General features: G+C 45.6%; 3 protein-coding genes and 1 long non-coding RNA gene across 4 annotated transcripts; 2 read left to right on the top strand and 2 right to left on the bottom strand.

Moving 5' to 3' along the window:
* Positions 1 to 278: 278 nt before the first annotated feature.
* Positions 279 to 11,125, bottom strand: LOC135645414 (uncharacterized). Its single transcript, XR_010498775.1, has 2 exons — positions 10,799 to 11,125; positions 279 to 632 (listed from the first exon to the last, which is right to left on the bottom strand). It is a non-coding gene; the product is annotated as an uncharacterized LOC135645414 (long non-coding RNA).
* Positions 11,126 to 11,965: 840 nt separating this feature from the next.
* LOC135645881 (4-coumarate--CoA ligase-like 1) lies at positions 11,966 to 14,937 on the top strand. Its single transcript, XM_065164755.1, has 6 exons — positions 11,966 to 13,166; positions 13,263 to 13,455; positions 14,027 to 14,169; positions 14,325 to 14,392; positions 14,507 to 14,609; positions 14,713 to 14,937. The coding sequence occupies exons 1-6, from the start codon at positions 12,156 to 12,158 to the stop codon at positions 14,824 to 14,826; spliced, it is 1,632 nt and encodes a 543-aa protein (XP_065020827.1). The 5' UTR covers positions 11,966 to 12,155; the 3' UTR covers positions 14,827 to 14,937.
* A 154-nt stretch (positions 14,938 to 15,091) lies between these two features.
* Positions 15,092 to 16,869, top strand: LOC135645882 (UDP-glycosyltransferase 86A1-like). Its single transcript, XM_065164756.1, has 2 exons — positions 15,092 to 15,764; positions 15,834 to 16,869. The coding sequence occupies exons 1-2, from the start codon at positions 15,242 to 15,244 to the stop codon at positions 16,763 to 16,765; spliced, it is 1,455 nt and encodes a 484-aa protein (XP_065020828.1). The 5' UTR covers positions 15,092 to 15,241; the 3' UTR covers positions 16,766 to 16,869.
* Positions 16,870 to 19,585: 2,716 nt separating this feature from the next.
* Positions 19,586 to 21,560, bottom strand: LOC103994512 (high-affinity nitrate transporter 2.1). Its single transcript, XM_009414871.3, has 2 exons — positions 20,650 to 21,560; positions 19,586 to 20,560 (listed from the first exon to the last, which is right to left on the bottom strand). The coding sequence occupies exons 1-2, from the start codon at positions 21,454 to 21,456 to the stop codon at positions 19,775 to 19,777; spliced, it is 1,593 nt and encodes a 530-aa protein (XP_009413146.2). The 5' UTR covers positions 21,457 to 21,560; the 3' UTR covers positions 19,586 to 19,774.
* Between the last annotated feature and the right edge of the window lie 2,575 nt (positions 21,561 to 24,135).

The following is a 24,135-nucleotide window of genomic DNA, read 5'->3' as shown; positions in this document are numbered from 1 at the left end:
TGGCAAACTATGTCGCCAAAATAATTCCTGTACTATTGCCTTCGTATGCACCGCACCGCACCCCACCCTTTTGAGTGAATACTGTTGCCGATATAACATTTTACAGGATAATAAAAATCGGTAATGATATTAACTTCAGAAAAAACCAAACGAAATGCCAAAGTAAATAAAATATGCAAGACTAAATCTCGATTTAGTTTTCCTATTTTTACCAACTTCTACCAAATGATCGAATTACTTTGAACAACAAATTAAAAAAAAAATCTAAAACACTAGTATGATGCAAAAGTACTTGAGTCGCTTTTCTTATTTTAAAGGGTTTGAAATCTCCTCTGATGAAAACTAAAAATAAAAGATTATATATATACAATGGGATAACTTACCGAGACCTATTTTGAGTCATTTGTACATAACATCTCCTGTAATTTGCTGATGCTCGCGATACACTGTTTGTAATTTACAAAAAGTTCCACTGCCGATATATCTTTTCTACAATACCTACCAACCCCACTACGAACTGCAACGCAGAGGGTCCCAGAGGCAGGTGGAACGCCCCAAAGCAGTGGCACTGCGATGGTCATAACGAGCTTCTTCTGCAACCCTCCGCTGCTCACTTTCTCTGCCGCGACAACCTGCAAAAGGACGTTTCTTAAGTTAAGCAAACGCCTCTGCTAAAAAACTGAATGGAAACTAAATCAAGAAATTATGAGGTGTCAAACGCTTGGATGCTAGATTTTCTATCCCTAATCAGCTAAAGCATACCAATAATGAACACGAAAATAATGACAAAAGGCAAAGGGTCGTGACGAGAGGAGACCATAAGAATTTTGGTAACCAGATTTTCAACCTAGATCAGCCATGCAAAACAAAAACACAAAATGACAATACAAAGCCTCGTTACTGTTCAAAACAGTATTTTCAATAGTCGCTCGAGCGCTCGCCTAGGCGCCCAGGCGAGGCGAGGCGAGGCGAGGCGAGACGAGGCTCGAGCATCTCGTAACAAGTTTGGGTAAGGCGATTCGATGAGGCACCACTCGGGCACATGCCTCAACCCAGGTGTTGGGGGATCAGGCATGTGCCCGAGCCGAATAAAGCATGGGTTTGGTTGGGCTTTGATTGGGTTCAATCAATTGGACATAGTTGGTTCAACCGAACCAACTAATCAACAACTCACCCTCCCCCCTCCGCGCTCGACCTAATGAAGAATCTAGCGGAAGAAACCCTACGGTGAGCCTCCGTCGCCATACTGTCACGGACTTAACTGAAATTGCCTAAGTCGTAAGGCACCATTGCGGCAAAGTCACGAACTTAGTTGCGGTTGCTTAAGTTGTGAAGCACCCTTGCACTAACTCCTTGGACTTAGCTAGGATTGCCTAAGTCATGAGGCGCCCTTGTGACATATGCGTCCACAAAGGTTCAGCCTAGTTGCAACCTCGTACAGGTCTCTAAGGACCTGTAAAACAGAAAGTTAATGAGATTAAAAACGAGCGACGGACAAGTCCCGACGTCTCGTGAAGAGGGAAGATTTACAAGCAATTTAACAAGCACCTTGAGTGCAAGAGAGAAAAGAGATGAAGGAGAAAACAATACTTTAAAAGGTAGAACGAACAGTTGCAAGTCCACAAACAACTGCTCACCGGGTGCAGGCGCGAAGGCAAGTTCCCGTCAAGTTAACGTGCGAACTTGTGAAGATTTTTCAACACATGACAATATACCTAAGCCCCATCCAGCCCTGTTCCACCCAGGGGGTTCTAAGGTGCTGAGATGGCTGGCATTTTGGTGTGCAACTGCGGCTTGCAGAAAACAAGCCGTGGCACGCGAAAACGGAGCCATTTTGGGGCATTTCGACCCGGCGCGACGAGCGGTCGCACTGCAGCGTTGCACCCTATTCGAGCATGCATTTTTACAAGCAAAAACACACAACCAAGGCAAAACATGCTACAATGTCTTTGTACAAGCATGCAAAAGCGACGAAGGGTTCGTTGAACGAAGTTGTTGCGAGTGTGCGACGACCGTTCGTGACATTCTCCCCCACTTAAACTGTCGACGCCCTCGTCGATGCTTGTTGGTTGTTGTTGATGATTGCTTCTTCTTGTCGTAGGGCATTTTCGGGCTCTCAACTGGCTTCGATTCGGGGAAGCTTTTGCCACTTCACTAAGTACTCGGTCTGCTCAACTCCATTAGGTAGCTTTATCTTGCGATCCGCTAAAATGATTTCAACTCGCTTTTCGTATGAGGCTCCGGTGGGGGGTAGCCGAGTTGGAACACTTCGGGAAGCATCTTACGGATCTAAGTGGTTGGCTTTCAAGTTGCTGGCATGAAAAACATTGTGAATTTTGAGCCATACCGACAGCTGCAACTTGTAGGAGATGTTGCCCACCCTATTGATAATTGGGAAGGACCCTTCATACTTGTGCACCAATCCTTTATGTACTTTATTCCTAAAGAATCGGAGTGATGCTGGTTGGAGCTTTACCAACACCAAATCATCGACTTTGAACTCCTGCGGTCACCTTCGCAAGTCTGCCCACTTCTTCATCTTTTTGGCCACATTCTCCAAGTAAGCCCACACAATATCTGCATTTCGGTGCCATTCTTTTGCAAAGTGATATGCTGACGGACTACTCCCAGTATATCCAATAGCTAAGGTGTGAGGAGTTGACGGTTGTTATCCTGTAATGATCTCTAAGGGGCTCTTGTTAGACGCAGAGCTATGCTACAAGTTGTAGGAGAATTGGGCTATGTCCAACAGCTTCACCCAATCTCGTTGGTTGGCACTCACGTAGTGCCGAAGATATTGCTCAAGGGGGGAGTTTATTCTTTCAGTTTGGCCATCCGTCTAGGAGTGGAGGCTTGTGGAGAAGTATAACTTAGACCCCAATGATTTGAATAGCTCGGTCCAGAATCGTCCCAAGAACCAAGCGTCTCGATCACTGATGATATTGTGTGAGACTCCCCAATACTTCATCACAATTTTTCATCATCAGCTTGGCCGCCTCCTATGCTGAATAGTGTAGGGGTGCAGCAATGAAATTTGCATACATTAAAAATCGATCGACCACCACGAGTATCGATCCGAGTCCCCCTACTGCCGGCAACCTTGATATGAAGTCCAAGGAAATGCTCTCCCATGACCTTTCTGGTATGGGTAACTGTTCTAAAAGTCCCACCGGCTTCCGCTATTCCATCTTGTCTTGTTGGCAAGTGAGGTACGTTCGAACATATTCCTCCATATCAGTCCCCATCTTCAGCTAGTAGAAGGCCCTCTCCACAAGAGCCAAGGTTCTGTGAATACTTGGATGTCCAGCCCAAAGGGAATCGTGACACTCTCTTAAGAGTTCACGCCTTAAATTGTCCACTCGATGAACACAAATCCTATTCCCTTTTGTGCAAACGAGTCTCTCCTGGACCCAAAATCGTCGTGTCTTGCCTTTTTTGATGAGCTGCATCAGGGTTACTATCTGGGGATCACTGTACAGTCCATCCCTGATCCTGGAAAGGAAGTTGGAGTGAAACTGACTTATTTGGCCTCTGCCCTCCAACTGCATGACATTCACTTGCTCCACTTTTCGGCTCAATGCATCGACCATGACATTTGCTTTTCCGGGCTTGTACTTCATTGCCATATCAGCCTGGAAATCCTGTCATCGTGCTTGCTTTGGGGAGAGTTTCTTTTGAGTTTGGAAATAGCTCAAAGAGATTTTGTCTGTCGTCAGCACAAATCGCGATCCAAGAAGGTAGTGCCGCCAAACTCGTAGATAGTGGACCACCGCCATCATCTCCTTCTCGTGCACCAGATACCGTCGCTCGGTCTCATTGAGCTTACGACTCTCGTAGGCCACCAGGTGACCCTCCTGCATGAGTACTCTTCCAATAACGAAGTTTAAAGCATTTGTATGGACTTCGAAGGGCTTCCCATAGTCTGACAATTTGAGCACCGGTTTTTCCAACACAGCAGCCTTCAGATCTTGGAATGCAGCTTTACATTTATTAGACCACCTCCAAGGCTCCTCCTTCATCAACTCCGTCAGTGGAGTTGCACGCTTCGAATACCTCGCTATGAAGCGTCGATAGTAGTTGATGAAGCCAAGGAAGGATCTCAGCTCTGACACCTTCTTTGGAGTTCGCCATTCCGCTTGCACCTTTTATTTGTCCATCTGAATGGAGCCATCACCGATTCGATGCCCCAAGAATAAGATCTCCGTTTAAGCAAAGTAGCACTTCTCCCTTTTCACGAACAAAGTATTCTCCCTGAGAACCTTGAAAATTGTCCGAAGGGGTTCGACATGCCCCTCGAGCGTTTGGCTATGGACGACGATATCATCCAAGTAGACGACCACAAACTTATCAAAATACTCTTTGAATAGTTGGTTCATAAGAGTGCAGAACGTGGCCGGAGTATTGGTTAAGCCGAAAGGCATCACTAAGAACTCAAACGCTCCATACCTGGTCACGCAGGTAGCATTCGTTTCGTCGCCTTCAGCAATGCGCACTTGCTACTACCCTGACCGGAGGTCAAGTTTGGAGAAATACTTGGCTTTGCCCAATTGGTCGAACAAGTCCGCGATGAGCAGGATGGGATACTTGTTCTTCACCGTCACTTTATTGAGGGCTCGATAATCGATGCATAGTCGGAGGCTCCCATCTTGTTTCTTTTGGAAGAGAACTGGAGCTCCGAATTGTACTTTAGAGCTACGGATGAGACCACTGCTTAGCAGTTCATATAACTGCTCTTTGAGCTCTGCCAGCTCTGGAGGGGATGTGCGATAGGGTGGTCTCGCTGGAGGCTTCACTCCTGGCTCCAGCTCGATATGATGATCTTGCGTGGTGGCAGAGTCTTCGACAACTCGGGTGGCATAACGTCTGTGAACTCCTTTAGAACATTCACCACCACAGCAGGTTCATGAATAACCTCATCAAGTGGCTCTAGCTTCACAGCGGCCACAAATGTTAATTTGCCTTTTCATACCCCTTTCTTCAGTTGTAATGTCGATATCTGTTGGGGGTCCTTGGTTCCTCTCCAAGAGACGGGAACCACACAAGGGTCGTCACCTCCCATCATATATAGGGAGTTTAGGAACGACATTGACACCAACTTCATCGCGTGCATAAACTCCATTCCAAAAATCACTTGGAAGTTGTCTAATGGCACCGCCATCGTGTTCGTGCTCCCGCTCCATGTTCCGATCTTGATGGGAACTCCCTTTGCCAGCCTGGAGATCCGCTTGGCCTTTGAATTCACCGTCTTCATTCGAATTGGATTCTTCTCCAAGATTAGCCCAAGTTGCTTTGCTTCTCGATCGACAATAAAGTTGTGGGTAGCGCTCGTGTCCACCATTGTACGGGTTGTTTGGCCATTGAGCTTAATATCCACGTACATCGACTCGCTACTCCCTGCTTTCAATGATTTGCCTTCATGTTCTCACCCACTTGACCCCACAATGCATTCAACAAACACATTGCTCCCATTCGGGGACCTTGCGACTCCTTATCGTCGCTATTGGATTCTGAACTGCTTAAACTGAGGGCGACGACCTTGCCCTTGTCTGATTTGGGGGGGGTGGATTGAAGCTGTTAAAGCATTGAGTGCTTGTTTCTGTGGGCACTCCCTCACCATGTGCGACCCTCCGCACAAGAAGCATCCGTCAGGTTTTGGGGCTAGCCTTTTGAGCTTGGCCCTTTGTGGGAACTCTTCTTCATCTGTTCACCCCCGGGCTCCTTCCCTCGAGAATATTTTCGAGGGTGATTTCCTAAAGATTGTTTCCTTTTTCCCGAGTCCTCCGAGGAAACAAAGTTAGTGAGCCTTTTTGCGGCCGCAATTACCCTGATCACATCGGTGACATTCCTTCGATGTAATTCTTGTTGAGCCCATGGTTTTAGGTCATTGAGGTAGCTAAACAGCTTATCCTTCTCGGACATATCCTGTATGTCCAGTATTAGCGCAGAAAATTGCTTCACGTAGTCTTGGATGTAAGTACTTTGGCGAAGTTGTCTCAACTTCCTCCTTGCGACAAACTCCGTGTTCTCAGGTAGGAACTGAATTCTTAACTCCTGCTTTAAGTCCTCTCATGTGTCCACTCGACATCGACCTTGGTGGATCTCCTCCCAACGGGTTTTCAACCAAAGTTTTGCATCCCCGTTCAAATACATGGTTGCTATTGAAACTGTTCCATGTTAAACAAGAAATTTTCGAGCTCTTTTGCGTCCCTAGTACCTCCATAGCAATGAGGCTCAAGTTCCCTCAAGTTTTGTGCCGGCGCAACACGGGTGTTGCTCCCTCCCACATTTAGTGCCCTTGTGAGCGTTGTCACTCTGGAAGTGAGTTCTGCCACGACTTCGTGCAAATGTTGCACAGAGTCTTTGGTATCATCCGTCAGTCGATCGACTAGGGCCTCAACCTTGTCAATTCGGGATTCAGCTTCTTCTTACGAGCTCTCTACCCCAAGAAGCCTTCGTTGGCCTTGGTAGAGTTCCTCTAAGCTCGCTTCAAGAACATCCAAGCGGGTTTCCGCCGTTATGAGTCTCTCCTTATGGCTCTTCTTCCCGGTTGGCGCTCCAGATTGTGCCTCCTCCGCTCGCGGAGAGTAGCCAACTTCTCGCTCATCATGTTCGCTACCATGATCCTCCAACGCGACTCCACCAACATGAGAGCGAGTTTGCACTTGCAGCCCACTTGCGGCTGCTTGGGGCAATGGTCCGGCTTGCCCCGCCTTGCTTGATTTGCCACGGTGCTTAGCCATGGCGAGATTGCGAAGTTTCTTCGCTGCTTGCTCGAATTGCTTGCCTACTCTAGTACTACAATGTCATAGACTTAACTGGAATTGCCTAAGTCGTGAGGCACCCTTGCGGCAAAGTCACGAACTTAGCTGCGGTTGCCTAAGTCTTGAAGCACCCTTGCACCAACTCCTCGGACTTAGCTGGGATTGCCTAAGTCATGAGGCGCCCTTGCGACATATGCGTCCGTAAAGGTTCAGCCTAGTTGCAACCTCGTACAAGTCCCCAAGGAACTGTAAAACAGAAAGTTGATTAGATTGCAAAATGAGCGACGAACAAGTCCTGACGTCTCGCGAAGAGGGAAGCTTTACAAGTAATTCAGCAAGCACCTTGTGTGCAAGAGAAAAAAAAGAGGAAGGAGAAAACAAGGACTTTAGAAGGTAGAACGAACAGATGCAAGTCCACAAACAACTGCTCACCGGGTGTCGAGCGCGAAGGCAAGTTCCCGTCAAGTTAATGTGCGAACTTGTGAAGATTTTTCAACGCCCGATAATATACCGAAGCCCCATCCAGCCCTGTGCTACCCGGGGGGTTCCAGGGTGCTGAGATGGCTGACGTTTTGGTGTGCTGCTGCGGCTTGCAGAAAACAAGCCGTGGCACGTGAAAACGAAGCCATTTTGGGGCATTTCGGCCTGGTGCGACGAGCGGTCGCACTACAACGTTGCAACCTGTTCGAACATGCATTTTTACAAGCAAAAACATAAAACCAAGGCAAAACAAGCTGCCATGTCTATGTACAAGCATGCAAAAGCGACGAACGGTTCGTTGAACAAAGTTGTTGCTAGTGCGCGACGACTGTTCGTGACAATACGCCACCGACTGCAACATCTTCCTTTGGCTTATGCCTTTGATTGCAAGCCTTCTCCGCCCTTCGCTGTTGTGTGCAGCGTCTTCCTTCAGCTTACGTCGTTTACCATGAGCCTTCTTCGCCCTATGCCGTCATGTGTAGTGCCTTCCTTTGGCTTACATTATCGATCACAAGCCTTCTCCGTCCTACGCTGTTGTGTAAAGCTTCGTTTTTCCACCTTATGTAGCTTACATCATCGATCAGCTTTGTTCCTCCATCGGTTACCACCTTCCTCCACCCTAAGCACCACTACAATCACGTGAACCCTACTTGAGTCGAAGAATACAACTGTCCTCCACCATGCACTATCGCCTTCCTCGATGCCATACTCAATAGTCTTTTGCCAACTGGTTACTTCTCCATCTCCCATCTTTGTTAAATGATCTCCTATTTCATGCTCGCTTCTGCACTTTGTTTAACGATCTCCAATTTCCCGGACTTTGTTGTTACGAACTTATGAACACTACTAGATGGGTACACTATTAAGAGTTAGGACATATAGTACACTGTTTAGGTAGATAAACACAGGGTTTGTTGTACCGGTGCGTATTGCTTAGTATGGACGATACATATCAGTCTGATAGAATACCAATACTAAAACTATCCTCTATCGGGCGGTTTTGGTCACTTGACCTCGTATCAGCGAAACAAGGTCTGTACCAGTTGGTAACGATCGGATTTCTACCGTTACCGATCAAGGGTTGAGATTGCCCTATTTCAAATGGTTAATTTGACCATTTGAGGCTTTGAAAAGCGTTTTTAAACCCTTTCCTCCCTCCTCTTTCAACTCATTTTACTCTCAATCTCTTAAACTCTCTTAAACCCTTATTCACTCACATCTATCTCTTATTCTCACATTTTCACTCTCTTAAACTCAACAAGACCACAATTTGTATATTGGATCAGTTTAGGAAGCTAATTTGGGAGGATTAAGAATGTATTCTCTTTCTAGATCTTTATTGATTTATGAGATAATTAAACCTATTCTTGTGGTGTATGACTTAATGTCTAATATGTTATTTGATATATTTTTGATGGTAGAATAGTATTAATTATGGAGTAATTACAGTCTTTAATGTTGTGATTAGTGTGTTTAATATTGATTTTTTGAAATTAGACATTTAAGAGGTCAAATCTTTATATTTCATGTATATTAAAGATTGGATTATATGTTTGTGATAGTATATTAGGTTTAATGAGGTTTTAATTAAGTTTTTTAATGTTATGATTAATGATTTTAATAATGAGCAATTTGAGGGTGGTGCATAAACCGAGTAGTATCTTATACATACGATCCAAGATTCTGATCATGGAGCTCGACGAAGTACTAGTAAAGTTTATGCACGAAAGGGGAAGGGGAAGCCAGTGGACGATTTTGAGCAAATGCAACAGAGCCTACACGACATAGATACAGAGCGTAGCTCATCGTATTCACAATCGTCATATTATGGAGAATCTTACGATAAAAATAGTATGATGATAGTTGGTCATACTTCTTCGAGCAACAATACGATGATCGATCTTACGATATGGAGCAGCAGATCAGTAACAAAAGTAGAAGTTCTGAAATTCTCTATACTCTGTACCATTACATGCCACATTTGTCCTTGCCTCAGGAGTCGCCTCGAACACGTGGTTCACGATGATCAGACTATGACCATCATCACATTGATGAACCAATGGCATACAGTGTATCGGTATACTATGTTGTGGGATCAATTTCAGGATTGGGTCCGACAAACATATCATATTGATATATAGATATATAGGATCGAGGACCCCGATCCACCGACAAACATAATAATTCAAATGATTTTTTTGTAGATAATTCAATATTAATGGAAAGACAATCCAGAACGTACCACAAAGCTACTCCTCAAAGCCCGAAAAAGAAATGTGATACTATTCTTTTCTAATTTATATTATTTTTATTAAAATTATACTAAATTTATATTTATTTCTAACTTAAAAACCCTAATCTAAGTTTTTTTATTATTTTGGGCATACCGTCGATACGCCCAAAGGTATTCTATATTTATTATTTATTATTTTATTATTTTGGATTTTTTAAGTATTTTTATTTTTTTTAAGTATTTTTGGATTTTTTTAAGTATAGATCGAAATTGCAATCCTTGGATAAATAGGTATTCTATCTAAATAAGGAACGAAGGATCCTCCTATCTGAATAAGGGTGATTCTATCTTCCTATTTGAATAAGGGTGATTCTATCTTCAGGAACCCACTGATCCTCCTATCTGAAGAAGGGTGATTCTATCTTCAGGAACCCACTGAATGGGTGAAAAATGCATCCATACATAAAATAAAAAGATTTAAACTCAAATAAAGACACAAACATAAAGTCACTGACCAGTAAAAGAGTGACTGGGATGGATCAGGTAAAGCAGACTTTGGAAGCACAAAAAAAAAAAAAAAAAAGCACTTTAGTCACGAGACAATTATAAAAGTGGAGCAGCATCAGAGTTTTATAAAAAAATTTCCAAAGGATAGTAAGTAAATAATTCAATACACGATAGACAGATAAATTTCTGAAACAACTTAATAATTTGACACACACAAGATGGATGACAAGCAGAAAATTCAATGAAATGGGTATCATCTCACAAACTATGAAGCTATAGTTGACAAAAAGCACCGTAATCATCAAAACAACTAAATAAGCCCCCCAAAAACGTTGTTGTGTCTGTGCTACCCTAAATGCCCATAAATATAACAAGAGCGGTATGATGTTTGCAATTCCAATGACTACACATTATTGTTTCAAAGAGTAATAACATACATATAGTCATTGACCAAACACACTAATGAACAAGACTACTGCCATCCACACCAGAATAGATGGCGTTTTCCAAGCTCACAAGCAGATGCAAATGCTGTTTGATACATTACGTATATAATTGCTACGTGCAATCGCAACCAAGGCAGAGCAGACGGTGACCGGTGAGAAAGGAGACGACAGCAGTTAGTATGATCGGAACCCTACCCCCACAAATGGTTCCAAAATATGACGTCGCAGCACGGTACGATCGGAATTCTTGTTTCTCCAAACAACGATTAAAGAAAATGAAATTCGACATGATCATCCAAAAATCATCAAGAAACAACTGAAATGAAAACCCTAGAATTGTAAGATCAAGAAATCGTGAGGCGGCACTTGACCTTCGGAGAAGGGGAAGGATTTATTCCCAGGAGTAAGGCCCGTAGGGATCGCCCCCGACGCGGCCACCTTCAAGAATCGAAGGGGACGGATTCCCAGAGAGCAGATGAATCCGCCATTCCCAATGCTTTTTGATCCAAGAATCGAAGGGAGAGCAGGTAGACTGGCGGTGGCGAAAGGGAATCAGCAACGTGGGCAATCGCGCGCTGCGACTGGGTCGGGTCACGTGGCCCCCGAGAGAGATCGTTTAGATGGAATGGAATCTCTCGCAGCAACGAAGACATTCTACGCCGTTTCGTACCTCTATGTTATTGGCAAGAGGCGGACCCTCTACAGCCGAGTGTCTCTGTTATCTGAGAGGTAAGAACTCTCGGTAGTGTTGAAAGGGTAGCAAATGCAGCGGCCATTTTCCGAGGGTAAGTATTCTTGCGCAGAAGCAGGAAAGACAGATAGGAAGTCTGACCATTTTATCCTCGAAGACGTCTTAGAGGGATCACTCTGATAACAAAAGCTTCATCGCTCGAAGACGATGTCACTCCCGATGAATTGTCTCTCCCTATCAATTTCTTTATCTTTTCCGTAACGTTTGCTCTTTACGTTAGCTAGAAAAAGTCATCCACATTTTCATTAGTCAATCAATCAAAACAATTATAAAATGTGTTAACAAGATGAGAAAATAAAAATTATAATGATAAAGTAATTTATTATATCGACAAAGTAAAATGTGACTTTTCACGTGATCAGCCCGAAACTTCTGCCGTCGAAAGATTCCTTGCCATCGCTTGGTAGGTAGTGAACAAAATAAAATAAAACTTGGTACTTATTAGGTGGTGTCCAAAACTTGTACTGGTAGAGATATATCCATAGAAAAAATTAAATTCTTTAGCTTATAAGGAAAATAATATCTTTCCTTCCTAAAATTTTTAATTCTAATCGTCAATGCAGTTTGAATTTACTTTGAATCTGATTAAGATATTTTATCACATAATTTGAATCTAATAATTTTTTTTTTATATATAATTGGAATCAATGTTTCAATTGGCTTTGCTCCAAGAAGTCGTAACCATTTGATGCGTGTCCCGACACGTCACTCGCCCCTTTCGTCGACAAAAATGCCGCGGCAGATCTCGCCCACGGTCGTCGACTCTCCTTCATCTCGTTGAACACACGGTCACGCGTGACACAGGGTGCGGGTCCCGCTCGGAGTTCGCTGCGAGCGCCTCTCCCGGACCGACCCACACACGGGATCCTGCGTCGCCTCTCCCAATCGCTACGCGGATAACTTGAGAGGAGAGACCTTATATATGCGACCAAGTTCCTCCCGGCAAAGCTCAAAGATCTCATCCTTGTTTGGCGACGATGGGGAAGTCCGGCTACGGCCCCGACGGCATCTACCGCTCGCTCCGCCCGCGCATCGCCTTCCCCGCCGACCCCGCCCTCTCCATGGTCCCCTTCCTATTCCGCAGCGCCGCCGCCCACCCCGACCGCCTCGCCCTCGTCGACGCCGATACCGGCGATGCGCTCTCCTTCGCCGACCTCCGCTCGTCGGTCCTCTCCGCCGCCGCCAGCTTATCCTCCCTCTTCGGCCTCCGCAAGGGCGACGTCGTCCTCATCTTCGCCCCCAACTCCGTCCACTTCCCCGTCGCCTTCCTCGCCGCGCTCTCCCTCGGCGCCATCGCCACCACCGTCAACCCCCTCTACACCGTGCCCGAGCTCACCAGGCAGGCCCGCGACGCCCGAGCCAAGGTCGTGGTCACCGTCCCCCAGCTTTGGTCGAAGGCCGCTGCCTTGCGCCTACCGTCCATCATCATCGGCCCCAAAGACTCCCCCTTGTCCCCTCCTCCCGCGTCCCCCGTCGCCTACTTCTCCGACCTCGTCGCCAACCCCGTTCCCGCCGGGTTCTCTCCGCCGCCGGTGTACCAGTCGGACGTCGCCGCGTTGCTGTACTCCTCGGGGACCACCGGAGCCAGCAAGGGCGTCGTCCTGACGCACCGGAACTTCATCTGCACCGCCCACATGGCGACGGTGGACCAAGACTCGAGGGGCGATGGGCCCAACACCGCCATCTGCTTCCTGCCCATGTTCCACATATTCGGCTTGTCAGTGATCACCTACTCCCAGCTGTGGCGGGGCAACAGCGTCGTCTCGGTGTCGAGGTTCGACATGGATTCGATCTTGAAGGCGGTCGAGGGGCACCGAGTGACGCAATTCTTCGGCGTGCCGCCGGTGATGATCGCGCTCGCCAAGCACGGGAAGGTGACCAAGTACGACCTCAGCTCGCTGAGGTTCGTGTGTTCCGGCGCAGCACCAATAAGCAAAGATGTGATGGAGGACGTCGCCAAGCACCTTCCTCACGCTGATATCGTCCAGGTAACACTCCCAACCACTTTTGCATTTGATCTCACAATTTCTTCCCCAACCGAGTTGTATGTGTCTGTTTGATCGCACGCTTGGTGTTGTAAACAGGGGTATGGTATGACAGAGACCTGTGGAATTCTATCGCTGGACCTTCCTACCGTCGGAGAGGTTCGTGAGTACGGTTCTGCAGGAATACTGGCGTCGGAAGTTGAAGCTAGAGTTGTCAACGTAGACACAATGGAATCTCTTCCACCAAATCAATTGGGCGAGTTATGCTTCCGCGGTCCCAACATAATGCCAGGTAGAGACTTGGATTCTGCATCTTGAGTAGGTAGAATTGCTCATACTATTTTGATAAGAACTGTAATCCCTGTTGCAATTTTGGACGAGTGATCTTAATTTGATTCGTATGACGAAGGAGGCTCCTTTGTCATCCATTCCAACCCTCCTCCCCTTCTGCGATCATCGTGTTTCGGAGTGATCCTTGAGGAACATCCTTATCATCATCTGGTCTTCTCCTTTGTGGCCTGTAATGGTTCCCCAGAAATGCATTCTCTACATTATCCCTATTGATCTGAAATATAATAATCTTATGTGCAGCGTGTCATGTTTATGACTTCTTCTTCTGTCTACTATATTGCAATTTGTATTATATGCTTTACAGTGTCCTTTTACCTCCTACCTGCTCAAACCAGCATAAAATCTCCTATCATTGTCGATCATCGACTTCAATTTTTAGCTTCAAGAAATAATTCTGGAAGAATATGTTCGATAAATCGTGCTATGTCGTGGTGTATACTAATATTTTCTTGTGCAAGAAGAATGCATTTTGTTTTTGCTGCTAAATTCGGCCTTCGATTTTTATCATCCAGAGTATCTTAACAATCCAGAAGCCACAAAATTGACTTTGAGGGAAGGCTGGTTACATACTGGTGATCTTGGTTACTTCAATGAAAAGGGACAGCTCTTCATCGTTGATCGAATAAAAGAGCTCATCAAGTACAAAGGATTTCAGGTAAGCGTTTATGTGATCAAATCGAATTCGATGATGAATCATATGTCTTCCACACGATACTCTTCGAACATTAGATTGCCTATCCAAGATAACCTTTGAGACTAATCATGATGATGTAAAGCAGCTCTTGCATCTGATTCTTCTACCATCCACAGGTTGCACCAGCTGAACTAGAAGGATTGCTTCTGTCTCATCCCGAGATATTAGATGCTGCTGTAATTCCGTAAGTCGAGATTATTGCTCCGAATCAACTCACTTCTGATTGATCATCCATCACATTAGTTTGTTGAGTGCAAACTCTAAAAGATCACAACATCTCTTTGGGGGTTCCATGCAGGTTTCCTGATGCTGAAGCCGGCGAGGTTCCAATCGCTTATGTGGTACGATCTCCCACTAGTTCATTGACCGGAGAAGATGTCCAAAACTTCATCGCAAAACAGGTTATTATACTGAGTAAAACAATCTCCATTCTCAATTGAGCTTATGTTGCAAGTGCTTCTCTCTCAGTCTCTCCTTCCTCCGTTTCATGTCATCATCAATCAGGTTGCACCGTATAAGAGGCTGAGGAGAGTGACGTTCGTTAGCTCTGTGCCAAAGTCCGCCTCGGGAAAGATCCTACGAAGAGAGATGATCGAGAAAGTAAGATCAAAGTTGTAGAAGGTGGGGTGGTGGTAAACCATTGCTCGTGTTGTTGAATCTCCTACTTGTTTGTGACCAAATGCTGTTTCCACATGAATTCTACATGGAGCCGAATTATGTTCGAGTTCTTATCGGCTTCTCGAACTCTTAAAGTATAGCAAAAAGGATTACGTATAAAGAATAACACGATCAAGATTTGTCGAAAGCACTCTTCGGAGTTATCAGGCGATTGGCGTTCCCCAGCAGCCCTCAGACAGAGCACCGAGTTCTTCTTTGTAGTGCTTATCCGCATGGCGTAGGTAGCCAACACCCATGGCCTGATACTTCCAGAGTTTTGTCCATGTGTCAAAGAGGCCCAACACAAACACCTTTCACAAGCATGTCATCTCTCTTCCTCCCTCTCTGGATCTGACCGATCCCACTCTTTGTAACAATGGCTGTCTGTCGCCGGAAGCCTCCTCACGCCCTCCTCGTTCCTTACCCTCTCCAAGGCCACATCATCCCGGCTGTCCACCTCGCCACCAAGCTCGCTTCCAGGGGCTTCACCATCACCTTCGTCTACACCGAAGCCATCCACCACCAAACCTCACGCGCCGCCTCCGGCGTCGACCGCGACATCTTCGCCGCCGCCCGCGCCCGGGGCCTCGACGTCCGCTGCGAGCTCGTGAACGACGGCCTCCCCGTCGCCTTCGATCGGTCCCTCAACCACGACCGCTTCATGGGCTCTCTCCTGCACGTCCTCCCGGCCCACGTCGAGGAGCTAATGCGGAAGCTGTCGCTGTACGCGGACCCTCCCATCACCTGCCTCATCGCCGATACCTTCTTCGTGTGGCCTTCCACCTTAGCCAAGAAGTTTGGGCTCCCTTACGTGTCCTTCTGGACCGAGCCCGCGCTCGTCTTCACTCTCTACGACCACTTGGATCTCCTCATCAAACACGGCCACTTCGCTTCTCATGGTATTTAATGCACGCTAATCCTTCCTCTTTCTTTCTCACGATTGCTGTAACGCCGGATATTGATCGTAGACAATAGCAAAGACACCATAACGTACGTGCCGGGAGTGGCGGCGATCGAGCCGGCCGATCTCATGTCGTACCTCCAAGAAAGGGACGTGTCGTCGGTGGTGCACCAGATCATCTTCAGAGCATTCGAGGAAGCAAAGGGGGCGGACTTGGTACTCTGCAACACGGTGCAAGAACTCGAGCCGGAGACCATCTCCGCTCTGCAGCTGGAGAAGCCGTTCTACGCCATAGGGCCGATCTTCCCGGCGGGATTCACCAAGAGCGCCGTGGCGACGAGCCTGTGGGCTGAATCGGACTGCTCCCGGTGGCTGGACTCGAAGCCGCCGGGCTCCATCTTGTACATCTCCTTCGGGAGCTACGCGCATATCAGCAGGCGCGACCTGAAGGAGATAGTGCAGGGGGTGCTGCGCAGCAAGGCCAGATTCCTGTGGGTGCTGCGGCCAGACGTCGTCAGCTCCGACGAGCCCGATCCGCTGCCCGAATCCTTCATCGAGGACAGCAAAGGAAGGGGGATGGTGGTGCCATGGTGCTGCCAGACCGCGGTGCTCTCGCACCGGTCGATCGGCGCCTTCCTGACGCACTGCGGCTGGAACTCGATCCTGGAGAGCGTATGGTGCGGGGTGCCGCTGCTCTGCTTCCCCCTCCTCACGGACCAGTTCACGAACCGGAAACTGGTGGTGCAGGATTGGAAGATCGGTCTTGACTTAGGAGAGAAGAACAAGGTGGGCAGGAAGGAAGTGGCAGAGAGGATTGAGAGCGTGATGGGAGAAGTCGGGGATGAGCTGAGGGAGAAGGTGAAGGACGTGAGAAGAACACTTGAGCGCGCACTCGGACCTCAGGGCTCGTCGCAGAAGAACTTGGATCGGTTTATAGCCGATCTAATGCAACATAGTCAGCAGCTTGATGGAGGGAGGGAGTCTGCTCTACGCCATTAAGCATGGTGTAAGGAGCCGAAGCAGTTATGGTGCAATAAGAGTGTGAATTATATATTATGTAGTTATAAAAAATAAAACATCTAATTTTATTTCTCCTTGGTTTATTGATGAAAGTATGAAAATATAAAAAAGTAAAAAATAATTTTAATGTTCTAATTATATTTTCGGTTGTTAAAAACGACGACGACTACGTTAGGGATCGTGGATGAATATTGTGAATAAAGGAAAGCGACAATGAAAGTTGAGGTAAAAGGAGAGGAAGAAGAGGACGATGTAAATACTAACGCTCTGCATTTGTGTCGACATTGCTCAGCAACTATGTCAGCGACTCTGGTGATCCATGATGCGGTGGTAATGATTAGCCTCACAGGTACTCTGGAGCACGCTACTAGTAGTTGGAGCACCGCCCAATTGCCCCTTTTCGTTGTCTCATCCTACTCCAAAAGCTTAATGGCGAACCAAGACAACTCCAAAAGCTTAATGACGAACCATAATGCGGTTGTAAGGGCCACTCGTAATGGCAGGGCAGAGGTCATTTCCTGGTGCGGGCCAACAATATAGATTGCCGCTTCCATGCATCATCGTTCGCTCTGCAATCCCATCCTTTGGCTTCATGCTAGTAGGACATTCTCCATCCTCTCCTCAACCAACCTACGACGTCGCTTTATTGTCGTTCGTCAAGGATCTGTGGGCTTCGTTGCTCCAGGTGCCACCTTGGACTTGGAGATAAAGAGACAAGAGCTAGAGATTGAGGAGGCCACAGAGTGCGAAGGGGAGGCAGCATGATTGGGATCATAGGAAGCACGAAGGAAGCAAACTCGCCATGAACCTGTGTCAGAGACATGATAGCCAGTGTCGAGGAAGTGGCAAGCAGCATAAGTGACTTGGCAAATGTGGTGAGCCACGAGGAAGTTGGCACCATGGACGGAAGTATTGTAAGCCCAACCATGAGTGGTCCTTTCGTCGTTCTGTATCTTCGTCGGTGCCGACGTAGTTGTCACAACCTCCGATGGTGCCATCATCTATCATCATCGAAAATATAATTAAAATATTAAAATTATCTTTTTTTATCTATCGTTTTCGTACTTTCGTCGGTAAAACTAATTATTTTACGATAAATAATAATAAGATGATACTTCACTGGTTCGATCCGCTGTTATTATCATCGTCCACAGAGTTGCATCTGTATATGCGATGAGTGCTGATTCTAATAAGCCAGGATGATGATGTGTTAAGTAATTATGCAAGGTCGACAAATATCTCAAGCAAATATTTTCTTAAGATGCACTTAATCTTCTATAACATGTCAGTTATAGATTCAATACTATAATCAGTAGTTCCTTAGCTACGATTTTGTTAATTATAATTATTTTTTTAACAAATCATACATAATTGAGACGGAATTTAACCAGCCGATAAACTATGGTAATTGACACTTTCAATAATTATATGGTTTCAAACTCTTAAGCTAAATCCACATTTTAAGGCTTTGGTGAATTAAGTCATATTATTTTTGCTTCTATTTTTTTTTATAAGTTTGACTTAACAAGCTTATGCGGTTTATTTTGGACGACGAGGACGATGATGATGATGATGATAAATAGATTGATTCATGAAAAAGCTAAAATCTTAATTGAGCGGTAGTATTTATCGAATACATAAGATTATTTTTACGGATGTGATATTTAAGACAAAAAATCGTGTGTCTAATTGACATTAATACGATAAGAAATGAGAGATATATCAAGAAATTGATACTGCCACATTTCCTCGTTCAGAAAAGAAAGTGTGGGATTCCAAACCTCAGGATATGCAATTGACTTTGGCAAATTAGGTTCGTGCTGATAGTCTCCACAAAAAAGGTCAACCTCGAGAGTCAAACCAAAACAATTGAAGACTGCATTTATGAGGGTGGGGGAAAAAAGAGAAAGAAATGGAGGGGTGCTGATTTAAAGTCGTATATATTCACTATCACATCGCTTTTCAGCTTATCAAACCTCTCACGTTGGAAAGTTGACTTTTGTCATTGTATAGTAGTGTTTTGGAAGTGCACCGACGACTCACAAACAGCTTAGGGCAGGACAATCCGACCACATTTAATGGTTGATTAAGTAATTTACTATACAGAAAATTGAAGACGATCTTTGATTGATCTCTCATGAAAATAATAAATAGCATTCGTGTGCTTGCTTCTCTAACTCCGCTTACTGACTAATTTATTGAGGTCGATACAATCAAACTCATATCAAATTGATTTGATAATGATAATGATAATCCGATAGATTGATTTGATAATGATAATAATAATAATAATAATTAAATTGAAATTGTATTATTCATTCATTCATATACATACTTTTTAATTATTGGGGGTTAATCCTCCTATGCTTTCTGTAAGCGTGCATTCATGTATTCCACCCATTCACCTGTAAGCCAACTAATTAAAATTGATTTATATTTTTCGAACATCAAACATTTCATGTCATATATTTAGTAGTTTGCTATATGTAATCCGTAAAAAAAAAAATTTTTTTTTTTTACTATTTTAGTCCATCGATTATCAATTTTACCTTTTTGTTCCTCACAACCCTCTTGTAGTTGCTTCTCATTCTACTTGTCAACTCTCACTAATCCTTGTTATTTTGATATGGACATACTTTCCCCATTCCCAAGAAGATTATGATGGAGTGAAACTACCAAATCAAGTCAACTATAATTATGGCTGAAATGATCCAAAACATGAACAGTAATATATATATATATATATATATATATATATATATATATATATATATATATATATATATATATATGTGGTGTATAAAACCTAAAATCATACTTGATATGGTCTTATAAATCCCCTCATCAAATATGCTTTGTAGATTACAATATAGTGGCACACTTACAGTAAGGTAGAAGGAGACGTAGATACTACCAATTGCAAACCACACAGTATAAGATCTCAATAGCTCCGGACGTTGTCTCATATTACCGAGACTCGAATTGTGTTCAGACGTTGGTAGGGGATGCGTCGGGTGGGGCCGGCGCCGATTCGACGTATCGCTTCCCGCGCTCCGACCGGCTGTTCTCGGCGAACTTGAGGCTGGCCTGGTGCATGCCCTTCTCCCGCTCCGCCTTGCTCCACTCCGACACGTAGTAGTTCTCCTCGGTCGACTTCGCGGCGTCGTTCGACGGCGGTAGGAACATGCTCCCCCACTGCGGGAAGTGCACGAAGGCTGTGGGCAGCGTGCACGCCATGATCATCACCCCCATGAGCGAAAGCCCGGTCGCCGTCGAGTACTTGGTGCTGGTGAAGAAGAGGAGCTGGGTGAGGCCGGAGCCGAAGTTCCCCCCGGCGCCGCTCATGCCGGAGATGATGCCCAGGGAGCGTCGGGAGATGAAGGGGATGATGCCGAAGGTGGCGCCGCAGGCGGCCTGGGCGCAGATGGAGAAGCACACCATAGCGAAGATGGAGATGGGGAGGGAGTTGGCGCGGCCGAGCCAGAGGCAGAAGGCGCCGCCGAGGGTCTGCAGGATCCAGAGGTTCCAGAGGCGGGCCCGCATGCCGTACCTGCGTGCCCCAAAGTCGGACACGAACCCGCCGAAAGGCCGGGCGACGATGTTAGCCATACCGAAGCACGCAGCGATGATGCCGGCCGTCCGGAGGTTTAGGTCGAACCGGTCGTAGAAGTACTCCGCGATCACGTTGTCGGTGGTGAGCTCCACCCCCATGGAGTAGCCATAGAGGAGCACAAAGATCCAGGTCCTGTAGTTGGTGACGGCATACCATAATACCTGAAAGGAGGAACACATCAAAACCATTAATCCTAAAGGATCAGGTTACTAAAGGAAGATGAAGAAGAAGAAGAAGGAACTGCTGGTACCTTGGAGAACTTGTCCTTGGCGACGTTGCCCTTCTTCTGAAGGGTGCTGAGGTTGCCGTCGGGGAGGTCCTGGCCGAGGACTAGGACGAGGATGCCCATGATGACGTGCATGAGGCCGGGAATGAAGAAGGCTATGCGCCAGGCCAGGAAAGGGGTGGCGCCGGCCTTGCGGATGATATCGTAGACGAGAGGCATGATCAGCTGGGTGGCGCCGCCACCCATGTTGCCCCAGCCGGCGGCAGTGCCGTTCGCCAGGCCAATGATCTGGCTGTTGAACATGGTGCTCATCCAGTACTGGCAGGAGACGAAGGTGGCGAGGGAGAAGCCAATGAGGAAGCGCATGGTGATGTACCCGCCGGCGGAGGACACCAGCGACATGCAGAAGACGGTGGGCGCCGACAGCATGATGAGGAAGGCGCACCCGTACCGGGGACCGAGGAGGTCGCACACCGCGCCCATCATGAGACGGGAGAAGATGGCACCGGACACGGAGGCGACGCCGGCGTTCCCGATGTCGCCCTTCTTCAGGTTGAGGTTGTCGCGGATGATGGGGACGAGCGGGGCGGCGGCGAAGGTGGAGACGAAGCACGTGAAGAAGGAGATCCAGGAGAGGTGGAAGGTGCGCATGTGGGGGCTGGCGAAGGAGAAGAGCTTGAAGGCCTTCGCCTTGTGCTCCGAGTCGACGGGGAGGGCGAACTTAGCCGTGGCGTCCGTAGGAACTGACGGCGACGTCTCGAACGCCAGCGTCGGCTCGCGCCCTGTCACGCCGTGCATCGAGCTCCCCGGTTCGCCGACTCCTTCCGCCATCAGCTTAGCCGAATGAAGCAAGGAGAAGAAGAAGAAGAAGAAGAGTAGATGGATTGAGATGCTACAGAAGAGCTTTGAGTTTGAGATCCGGCGGAGTCCGGGCTTGGCATTTATAGGGAAGAGCAGTTGACGATGGAAGAGCCAAAAGTAGTTTCCGCCATTAACTAGTTTGGTTTTGGCTTCTGCTTCTTGTGCTGGAGACGAGCACTGTGTCGCCGCGTCACTTGTATTGGCCTACCGGGAGTTCCTCTGGACCCATCAGATGCTCCAAGGATCAAGATGCATTAGAATATTCCATAACCCCTTCGGTTGATCCAATAACAGCCGTCCACGGGATGTAGCTTTCTCTGATGCAAGATCACCGGCCGACATGAGACAAAAACAATATGACAATTACTGGTGAACGATTAATTCTGTGGCCATGGTTGAGACTCTTAACAAAGGGAAAAGTGTCTCTCACAAAACACACAACCATGCTGAGATCTGATCTCAGGTTTAAAATGAACTAATTCTCAAACATTTGATTAAATGATACAAGTAAATGTCATATTAATGAAGATGCAGTTGGAACAGTTACCCCACTTCGATGCGTTTTAAGAAGATCAAAAGTCAATTCATTCATGGGGACAAGTTATTGAGTGTTTTTTTCTGCACCAAGTCAAATGGAAGAAGGAGCTGAAGTCTTCAAATTAAATTCCACTAGGTATATGCACTGAATCCACCAAGTCAACTCCCTGATACGTGGATTTGCACATAAAGATGGGCTTATTTGGGATCATTGTAGAGTGGTTTATATGAGTCAAATGCAGGACATTTTCCTACCCTATTAAAAATAAAAAACTTCTATTTAACATTTAATATAATGATGCAACAGAAATAGAATGAAACTTCATCCAGGGGATAAACACACATGAGAGAGCAAGTGATGTGGAGTGGCGATCCAAGTCATTCCCTCCGCACACCTACAAACCTCATATAAAATAATACCAAGTATCTTATATACCTGTGGTTACTCAATCGTGTAAGTCAAACAAAATAATTAGCCTTCATGCAGCAGCGTCCGACTCATCGATGCATCCACTGTCCATTCTTTACAGAGTTGATGATAGCATCACATATATATTTTTGAACGCCTAAAACTTGCCCTTTGGCACTTCCTGAAAGTTAATAGGCACCATGTTAGCCAATATACAAACAATTAAATGCGTGTATCTGCTGTACTAAGTGCTGGAATTTTGGGGGGCCAAGAAGCCGTATTTGACTTTGGTCCCAAGAATAAGAGTTTCTGAATCGTTTCTGTTCAACGCTAAAAAAAAAAAAAATAAATAAATTGTTATCATGCAAAACTTTCGGCATCAGTATGTGATAAGACCATGAGATGGAAGCTCCAAACAAGGAAGATAAGCAAAATTTGTATATAAGATATGATGTTAATCCTCTCAAGCCAGTATCAAAAGGCCAAGTGAAAGTTTCAGTAGATGAGTGATTTGTTTAAAACATAATGGAGCAATTATATATTGTCATGCGCTATAATTAATTGGCTAATGGTTGATTCAGCAAAACTATAGTTCTTACCTTGTATACCGGAACACCTTCTTTCCCTACTGTGTCTAAGACCATTCCAGCTGCAGATGCAGAATTTTGTGGGGGCTCTTCTTTGTCACTTTAGCTGGGTCAACGACTCCAACTTGTCAACCGTAGCATTGTGACCAATCATCGATGCAGGCGCCACAGTGCCTGTTCAAACACAAATTAGTCCAATTTATGAAAGATTAAATCAAACTCTGCAGTTACTCTAATGTTTAACTCATAAATATCAACCAAAAATTGATGAATCAATTCAGTCTGGATCAGATTCTTGGATGCTGCATCAGTAATAAAGGTAGTAGCCTTTTGTAAGTTTGTGATCTCCTTGCTCTCCCCAGTTGCTTGACTGATACATTCTCAGTAAGTAAGCCAAGCTATTTGGCTCCAAATTCAGCTCCTAGATACTGTACAATATGACAAGCGATCAGAAAGAAGAAAACAAGTCTTATTCTTGGTTTTCGAACCATTAGGATTGTGAAAATTCAAGAAGCCATCGATTCAAAAAAGATGGCTAAATGACATCGAGAATGACCGCATCACATATTTTTGGACTGATTACAAAATATGGTTCCCAGATTGTCATTACAGACGTATAATATGCAGTGGATTGATAACAGATAAACATGTTGTCAATCTTTTTTTTTTTTTTGTGGCATGCTTACAAAATACATGTATAAAGTAGGAAAGTGAAAAATAAATGGCATTTGGAAATGGAATTCACCTGATACTTGAATTACAAATTGAACAGCAAAGAAACAATTGGAAAAACACCAGCTATAAATGGCAACTCCATTTTTGCACACTGTTTATTCTTGTTGACAGCCAAAAACAGGTTTAGAAGGTTTCAGTCCTCTGAGTAATAAAGAGACCAAAAGTGGAAGAAATACAGAAGAGATGAATTAACCAAAATTTGAACTGGCAGGTTTCAGTCTAAATTATGCAAGCTTAAGCTAAAGGGATATGCATCATTGAAGTAAACAAAGGCGAAGCTAATGCCCACATAACCTGACTAGGTTAAATGTCAATAGTATCAGCTTAGATGCCCAACAGAACCGTCTTAAAAACTCACGGTTAGCTAAGAACCTGTTTGAC

Source organism: Musa acuminata, chromosome BXJ3-8, assembly GCF_036884655.1.
Source record: "Musa acuminata AAA Group cultivar baxijiao chromosome BXJ3-8, Cavendish_Baxijiao_AAA, whole genome shotgun sequence".
Classification (NCBI taxonomy): domain Eukaryota; kingdom Viridiplantae; phylum Streptophyta; class Magnoliopsida; order Zingiberales; family Musaceae; genus Musa; species Musa acuminata.
The sequence above is the reverse complement of the archived record's forward strand: the minus strand, read 5'-3'. Positions and strand labels throughout refer to the sequence as shown.

Coding starts and splice junctions, on each gene's coding strand:
- LOC135645881 (XM_065164755.1), top strand. CDS start 12,156: ATGGGGAAGTCCGGCTACGGCCCCGACGGCATCTACCGCTCGCTCCGC. Junction 13,456..14,026: donor CGGTCCCAACATAATGCCAG/GTAGAGACTTGG, acceptor TTTATCATCCAG/AGTATCTTAACAATCCAGAA. Junction 14,170..14,324: donor TCAAGTACAAAGGATTTCAG/GTAAGCGTTTAT, acceptor TACCATCCACAG/GTTGCACCAGCTGAACTAGA.
- LOC135645882 (XM_065164756.1), top strand. CDS start 15,242: ATGGCTGTCTGTCGCCGGAAGCCTCCTCACGCCCTCCTCGTTCCTTAC. Junction 15,765..15,833: donor CGGCCACTTCGCTTCTCATG/GTATTTAATGCA, acceptor TATTGATCGTAG/ACAATAGCAAAGACACCATA.
- LOC103994512 (XM_009414871.3), bottom strand. CDS start 21,456: ATGGCGGAAGGAGTCGGCGAACCGGGGAGCTCGATGCACGGCGTGACA. Junction 20,561..20,649: donor CCAAGGACAAGTTCTCCAAG/GTACCAGCAGTT, acceptor TCCTCCTTTCAG/GTATTATGGTATGCCGTCAC.